This window comes from Populus trichocarpa, chromosome 7 (genome assembly GCF_000002775.5).
Source record: "Populus trichocarpa isolate Nisqually-1 chromosome 7, P.trichocarpa_v4.1, whole genome shotgun sequence".
NCBI classification, from domain to species: Eukaryota; Viridiplantae; Streptophyta; class Magnoliopsida; order Malpighiales; family Salicaceae; genus Populus; species Populus trichocarpa.
The window spans coordinates 11,300,630-11,308,943 of NC_037291.2; the positions used below are offsets into that span (position 1 = coordinate 11,300,630).

The 8,314-nt window shown below is 38.7% G+C and overlaps 1 protein-coding gene across 10 annotated transcripts in view; it reads right to left on the bottom strand.

Annotated features, from left to right (window-relative positions):
* LOC18110169 (cytochrome P450 89A2) overlaps positions 1 to 8,020 on the bottom strand; it is a 32,169-nt gene extending 24,149 nt beyond the window's left edge. For 3 of the 10 annotated variants that reach the window (XM_052454570.1, XM_052454569.1, XM_052454568.1), the window contains exon 1: positions 6,301 to 8,019. In XM_052454570.1, the coding sequence (XP_052310530.1) occupies positions 6,343 to 7,881 (1,539 nt within the window). In that variant the 5' untranslated portion in view covers positions 7,882 to 8,019 and the 3' untranslated portion in view covers positions 6,301 to 6,342. Of the gene's footprint in view, positions 1 to 6,300 lie in introns of all 10 variants that reach the window. The other 7 variants (XM_052454573.1, XM_024592652.2, XM_052454575.1 and 4 more) reach the window with 4 other exon arrangements.
* Positions 8,021 to 8,314: the final 294 nt, after the last annotated feature.

The following is an 8,314-nucleotide window of genomic DNA, read 5'->3' on the forward strand; positions in this document are numbered from 1 at the left end:
ATATTCATCCTTTGCAAACCCATTTTGAGCCTGATAGAATATTTCTTTTCAAAAGAAACCATGACTAGGATCACACCCCACACTGGGGGCAAATAAGAGATATTTTAAAGACACTGATATAATCAATGGATAAAAGAAAGGCTTAGAAAAAAAGTCCAACAATTAAGAGAGGGCTAAAAGAAAGAAACCATAGACTAAGGGCATGTGAGAAAACTTTGAAGAAAGCTATGAAAAAAAATGGAAAGGAATTAGAACGCTTATCAAGCCTAGGAAGGGCAAAAGAAGTTCAATCAAGGAAAGAGACAGCAAACGCCAAAAGTCAATACCAGAAAAAATACCGAGTTACAAACATTATCTTTTGGTATCAATGATAAAGCCTATAATGATTAGATTGGTAATTCATCAAGGAAAGGTGGATTTGCATTATGACTTATGTTAAGAGAAGTCTGATCTTTGAGGTTAACAAGGTTATATGTCACTTTTTCTACAAAGACAACAAGAGAAAGAGAATTGATGAATAGTTGATGTTGATCCTAAGTCTTTGAAACCCTCAAACACCTTTTGGAGCTTGTGAATTTCCTTTTCTTTCATAGCCATGAATCATAGCCTACATTACATGCTTTTAAAAAGCCATTTTCGATCAAGTAAGCAATCTGAACCGATAGACGACGCTCTCAAAAGTGAAAGAGCTTTTCTATAAGGGTCGTGACTTCATGAATTAAGCTACTAGTTATTATGTATGTTGATAAAATAAATGCTAAGAAAAGAAACAACCTTTCTTGATAAAGCCTGAGCATCTTGTTTTTGAAATTCACAAAAGGTCACGTTATCACAGATCATCAAAAGATATACCCAAAATCAGAGTTTAAAATGAATATAAAGAACCATGAAAAAAAAAGCCATTTTAATCTTGCAACGGGTCAATTTCTGTTTTCAAAATACAAGACAAATTAAAGGATTACATATTTTGAATGACGTGTGTTGGGTCTTTGACCAAAAAGCTTGATTTTCAAAAGATCTTTTCCAAAATTGATATCTCTCTTATTTCATTTCAACAATTAGACTTGAATAGACATGACCTTTGAAATATGAGATTTGATTCCAAAACAAGAAAGATTGTCGAACAAAGAAGAACATCGATTAAGTCTGCGAAATCCTTGACATAAAATGACATCAACTCTTCTCAACACTCATTGAAAAGTTGAGACACCTTAGGGCAATACAGTGGACTCTGAGAAGGAAAACAAATAGTATTCAGCTGAGCTGGGGGGTAAAGAAAGATGATTAAATGAAGAATCGGTGAACGGGGGACAATGTGTTTTAAAGAAAGATAATCAATGAACGAGAACATTCAGATCACACTGGGGGCAATATTGTTCAAAGACAGTCAAGATCTAGTGAACTCTAGCAGCAAATGAGAGTGGTGCTGCACTTGAAGGACATCTTTATCTGAGTATAACCTCTTAAACATGGTTATCAACCGATGTGGACACACGATCGAATGTAAATGAATGTTGAAAAGATGGACACCACCAAGACTGATTGTGGAATAATGTTGCACTTGAATGACATCTTCATATCCTCATCTTAGGTTACCCTATAAAATATGGTATGACTTCTGACAGATGTTATCGTCTCAAAGGCACACTTCACTGCATGAATATGAGTGATAAATTGAACATAATTGATGAGGCCAATACATTTCTTTTCATAATCTGATGCAACAAGATAAGAGGAATCCATTAAGAAGAACACTAAGCATACAACAAAGAGCTTTTTACTACAAGCTATGAGATGCATGTCTGGATGACTTGGCAGTTCCATGAAGGTTGATGATCGCATATACTTAAAGGGTATGTTTCAACTTGAGGCAAGTTCATGACTGACTGGCAATCTTGATGGGTGTTGGCACGATGCGTACAATCAATGAGAGAACAATTCTCAGGATAATCCAGAAGATGAATGATTGGTTAAGCTCATTCAAGATGAATCGAGCAACACCACACTTGGGGGTACACTCATGCTTGATAAACAACGAGAGGAGTAATTATCGCGGACAACCCAGAATAGGCACGACACTTACAGCTGAGTGGATGGCTAGCACATGGATAAGCTGGTAAATCAGAAGGATAAAGAAGGCTTTGGAATGCAAACAAAGGCACCTTATGACGATGGAACATCAAAGAAGGGGGACCTATATTCCAAATCGGGTAAGAACGCATGCATGTCATCTAACCTCAAAACATTACACAATTGTTTTTGAATTATTACAGGAAAAATCCTCAATGCGATCCAGCAAAATTGTGGAAAAAGAAAGAAGCATTGCGTTGATGATAACAAAGAATTGGTTTTGATCATGGAATAAAAAGAAGATGAGATGAACCCTACCATTAGGAAAATCTTAAAGAAATGAAAAGATCAACCTTGCAATCGGGAAACCTCAAGTTTTCAAACCCTACGATCGGGAATTATCAAGTAGCACTAAGTTTTCCAGCTCTTCTCATGTCATCCCTTCAGGACTTCGCCAGGTAAGTCCTATTCTTTTCACACTTGGATATGTCACCCATTATAATGAGACCACACTTCACATTCTTTTCATCTGGGTAGGTCACTCATTACAATGAGACCACACTTCATATTTTTTTTATTTGGGTAGATCACCCATTACAAAGAGACCGCTTTTCACATTCTTTCCACCTGGGTAGATCACTCATTACAACGAGACCATTTTTTACACATTTTCTTTAGTTTTGGTTAAAGGAGGTCGTTAGAAGGGATCTTAGGTAGCTTTGGTTAAAGGGAATCACCAAATGGGATTTCAGGTTGGCCGAGTTACACACATTTTTTGGTTTTGGTTAAAGGAGGTCGCCAGATGGGATTTCAGGTTGCTTTGGTTAAAGGAAATCGCCAAATGGGATTTCAGGTTGCCCAAGCTACACACATTCTTTGATTTTGGTTAAAAGAGGTTACCAGAAGGGATCTCAAGTAGCTTTGGTTAAAGGGAATCACTAGATGGGATTTCAGGTTGGCTGAGCTACACACATTCTTTGGTTTTGGTTAAAGGAGGTCACCAGATGGGATCTCAAGTGGCTTTGGTTAAAGGGAATCGCCAGATGGGATTTCAGGTTGCCCGAGGTATACATATTCTTTGGTTTTGGTTAAAAGAGGTTGCCAGAAAGGATCTCAGGTAGCTTTGGTTAAAGGGAATCACTAGATGGGATTTCAGGTTGGCCGAGCTACACACATTCTTTGGTTTTGGTTAAAGGAGGTCGCTAGATGGGATCTCAGATGGCTTTGGTTAAAGGGAATCGCCAGATGGGATTTCAGGTTGGCCAAGCTACACATATTCTTTGGTTTTGGTTAAAAGAGGTCGCCAGATGGGATCTTAGGTTAATGAAAAAAAGAGAGAAGAGAGAGAGAGAGGAGAAAGAAACCAAAAAAAGAGAAAAAAAAGTAAGGCCTTTAGATGAGTAGATATTCAGCAAGTTACGAAGACAAGAAGACAAGTTTTCTTTATAAAGCTTACTATGCAAAACATTGAGGAGTTTTGCTTCGTAAGCATTGTAAAGAGAGGGCATCTGTTGTTACCCAATTTTTGACCCATCTTTTTGATAAAATTTTCGAAAAATCCAAAAATAACAAAAAAAAACAAAAATCCAAAAAATACGTTTTTTTAAATATATTTGCATCATTTTTAGCATTTTCAGCATTGTCTCAAAAGAATTTAAATTTTCAAATATCTTTAGAACGCGTTCGATTTTAACGCGTTATTTTTAAAATCACTGATTTTCCTCATTATAGTCGATGTTTATAAGAAAAATCTAAAAAAAATAAGAAGAATCAAATTTACAAAAAAAAAAAAGAAAGAAGTTGAGGGACAAAGTTTGGAAACCTAGCCATTTTTTTCCCTATAAATAGGGGTTTCCAACACATACACAAGAGGGGAGACAATTTTGCACATTTAGGAGGCAATACAAACAAAACCCTAACCCTAAACATATCTTTTTCAAGCAAAACCGGCCGCCCTCCCCACTTGGCCAAAAAGAAAGAACACAAACCAGCCGGCCGCTCCCCCTCTCCTGACCAGCCACAGACGCCGTCCCTCCATGTTCTAAACATGCCACCTTTATTTTCTCCTCCTCAAGCTGTACCTCTAACGCCTACAGACCCAACAACACCTAACCCCCCCTGCCATTTCAGCTCTCCCTTTCTCCTCCCCCCTCTACCATTTTGGCATCTCCCAACCAAGAGGCAGGCACCACTCTTCCTCTCCACAACAACCGTCCCCATCTTCCCTCCCCTAGACGACTCTCCACCTCACTAGACCAACCCTGAAACAACTGTTAATTCAACCTTACAGAGAGGTGTCCTCATCTCCTTCCCGCATTGCCTCTCGTCTTCAACCTTCAGCATCGAAGCCTTCCCTTTAGCAAGGCCAACCACCATTACCACCAACAAGAAGGAAGACCATCAACGCCGGCCTCTACCAAGCCACACAGCAACATGCGATCTCCTTCATTGCCAGCCGGCCAGCTTGCCAAGACCGGATCAGAGCCTCCAGTAACAACCCGAACACAGCGGCGACACCCGTTACTCCGACCCCAGCACCGCCACCCCCTCTCATCCATCACACCTTATCGCTGCCAGATCTGCCACCATGGAGGTTTCGTTCACAGCAGATCATGGCCACCAAAGTAAAGGATCTCCTTTACAGCAGAACCGTCTACGAAGGAAAAGAAAAGGGAACCAAAAGCAGATATGTAAAAATGAAGAAATAAAATCAACTGGCTTGTGTGTGTTTTATCCTTTTACAGGTGACAGGGATTCTCACCGCCGGTAGAAAAGTGAAGAGGGGAGGAAGCCGCTCCAGACACCCCTGGTTTCTTAGTTTTCTTGAAGCGGCGCTTGGGTTAGCAACGCGCCACTAGTGTTCTGGCGGACCCAGAATGCATCCCAAAACTGTTCCTGAATTTTTTGGGCTCTATTTTATAAATTTTAAATTATTTAATGTAATTTTTATTTATTGTTTTTTGAATTTTTATAATTTGTAGTATGGATGTAAAAAACAAAAAAAAGAAAGAAAAACGAAAAAAAATATAGTAAAAGTGAATGTGTGTGTTTGTATTTGTATTTGTATTTGTTTTATGAATGTTATAGTTTTTATGAATGTTTTTTTATGATAAAATCGCAAAGAATAAAGAAGAATTTAATATTTTGATTTTCTCACGATCAAGAATTATGAACTAACACGTAAGTTGTATTTCTAATATCCGATGAAAAGATAAAATTTTTGAAACTTTTTTAACACATCAAAGCCACGAATCAGCTTACCTCAGGCAGGGTGCGTTAGGAGTGCTAATACCTTCCCAAACCACAACCAGTCCCTTACCTGTGAATCTCTGACAAGACCAGTACACCCGGGTTTCCTAGTAACCCTCAATTAAATACTAGGTGGCGAATCTCAACAACAAATCAAGCAAACGAATGCAAAATCGCCAACCTACGCCGCGCGGGTGACGTGCGACAGAATGACGACTTCACTGGGAAAGATACTGTTTATGACTATAATGGACTAAGCTTTGTGTATTTGATATGTTTAAGTTTTTGCTTTTTGGTCTATTTTTGTTAATGTATTTTCCATGCATTTTATAGAATTGTCTCATGCATCACATGTCTTTATTTTTGAAAGAACACACAAGCTTTTAGGTTAGGTGGGGAACTAGCGATCTGCCCTATGACTATTGGTCAGGGTTCAGATGCGTAAAACACCCAACTCATATCTGAGTGTCTGCTTGGTAATGGTGGGTATACCTACTTTAACCATTTCTTGCAATGCCCCTATACTGTCTCAAAGATCATCACTAGGTAGATATGAGATCCTTTTGAGACCAGGTAGAAAACCTACCCATATTCACATAATGAATAGAACCTGTTCTTAGATTGTATGTGCTATCGTTATTTACATTAGAACAAGCCCTTGTTGAAGCATGTTGAACTCAAGATTTCTGGGTGACCCATAATTCTACTTTTAAAGGAAGAATAATGCTTCAAGTTTGCCAGAAACGAGGGATCCATTAATTTCCTAGCTACTGCAACCCTGAGGAAAAACGAATAAACATTTACAAAGAAAGAATAACATAAACAAAAATAATTATGGTGGTAATTAGCATCCAATAGAATATTGATATAATGGAATCAGATTTAAACAAGAGGAGAAATATCACACAAACATAGGAGCATCCGACTTGATAATCTAGTAGAGTTACATGAAGTGCTATCGTCCAACAAAACAAAATCAACCTTATCTTTTATAATAATAATAATAATAAAAAACCTGATCATTTATTTCAACCGTGGGCATATTTGAGCCTGTAATGGATTTTTCATCACTACTGTGAATTCTTCTTTCTCAGACAAATCAACATCATCTCCATCCACAGCTTTCCACTCAAATCTCCAAATCAAATTAGCTACAAAGTACTCCAAATGAAGCATTGCTAGACCATAAGCAGGACATATTCTCCTCCCAGCTCCAAATGGCATCATCTTTATCTCTCTACTTCCTGTTATATCAAATGTTTCCCCTCCACTACTTAGAAACCTTTCAGGCTTGAATGCCATAGGATCCTCCCACACCTTCGGATTCCACCCCATCTCAGCCACCATAAAATTTATAGTTCCATCTTTTGGTACCACATATTTACCCAGCGCTGCATCTTCAGTCACCGCATGTGGCAACACGAAATGGGCTGGCGGGTGCCTCCTTAACCCTTCTAGAATTATTGCTTTTAGATATGGCATCTTTTGCAATTCCTCTTCTTTTATATTCTCTTCACCATCTTGCACAACCCCTTTAATCTCCATGAATAGCTTCTCTTGGATTTGCGGGTACTTAACTAGATTTGCCATGATCCATTGCAACGCTGTTGAAGTAGTATCTGTTCCTCCGTTAAGAAACTCTGAGCACAGGCTGACCATTTCCTCTTCATTGAGCTTTCTTTTCTCTTCCGGAAGCTCCAAAGCCAGTATGGTGTCAACATAGCACAAAACATACTCATCTTCATTGTCTTTCTTGTCCTCTTTACTTTTGTTTACCCTGTCTTCCTTGGCCTTCTTTCCTGCTCTTATCAATGGAATCAAAACATCTTCTTGGCATTTTCGAAGGCAAAACAGCTCCCTCCAACGGTTGCGCAACACGATCTTTGTCACTCCTGGCCAGAAATTGAGTATGTTGAACCTACCGAAATTCACAATCATTTGTCGCTGAACTTCCATAATTTTTTTAATCTGATTTTCATCAAGCTTGTCTCCAAAACACATCAGTACTAGTAGACAAAACATGGCATATTGAAAATGTTCCATTACACAAATAGGACGACCGGCTTTCGCTTGAGATTCGAAGCGATTCTGGAGGATTTGCAGAACCCAGTTGCGTGCATGAGTGTAAGATTTCACACGCGATGGGTGGAGGATTTCTGCTGTGAGGTTACGCCGCAGAAGTCGCCATGTTGAACCGTAAAAGGAAGAACTAATATTATGCTGATTACTAGTTAAAAAATTTCGCGTAGCAACAGCTGGTGGGCGGTCCGCAAAAACTGCGCCGCCATGTATTAAAGCCTCATGAGCAAGGGTGCGATCTGCAACGAAGATAGCAGGGCGAGTGCCAATACGGAGGGTAACCATGGGGCCAAACTTGGCATGGAGGGATCGAAGGATTGGCTCCATCTTGAAGGCGGACATGCGGAGCCATAGTAAGTGGCCGATGAAAGGAAAGGATAGGGGACCTGGAGGTAGGTTTTTAGAGGTTAAGAAATTGTTGAAGATAGTTTTCAAGAAGAGAGAGACGGAAATGGAGACAAGAATAAGGAACCAACTTTCCATACTGAAAAAAATGAAGTGATGAGTTTAGCAGTGGAATGGACTCAGAGTGCGCGTGTATATACATAGGCTAGCAAATTGACTGACCAATTGTGGATGCTCTTTTCGTTTCTTGTAGATAGAAGAACACATCGTCTGTTTTTTTTTAATGTTTTTTGGACAAAAGCAAAGACCAAAATGGGTGGAATTCATCGCTAGCTAGCTTGTTTGTTTTTATGTATTACGTATTGTATTACGTCCTCAATCTTGGCAGAGAGTTATTAAGTTATATTATTATTATATAAAAGAGATATTGGTTTTACCGTAGTTATTTTATTGTTTATACTCTCGTATATCAATGTGGAATTTAATAGTGAATTTTTAAAAAGCCCTTAATTTTATCATTGAATTTATATCCAGTAAAATTGAGTCATTTTAAACCTAAATTAGTATCCAA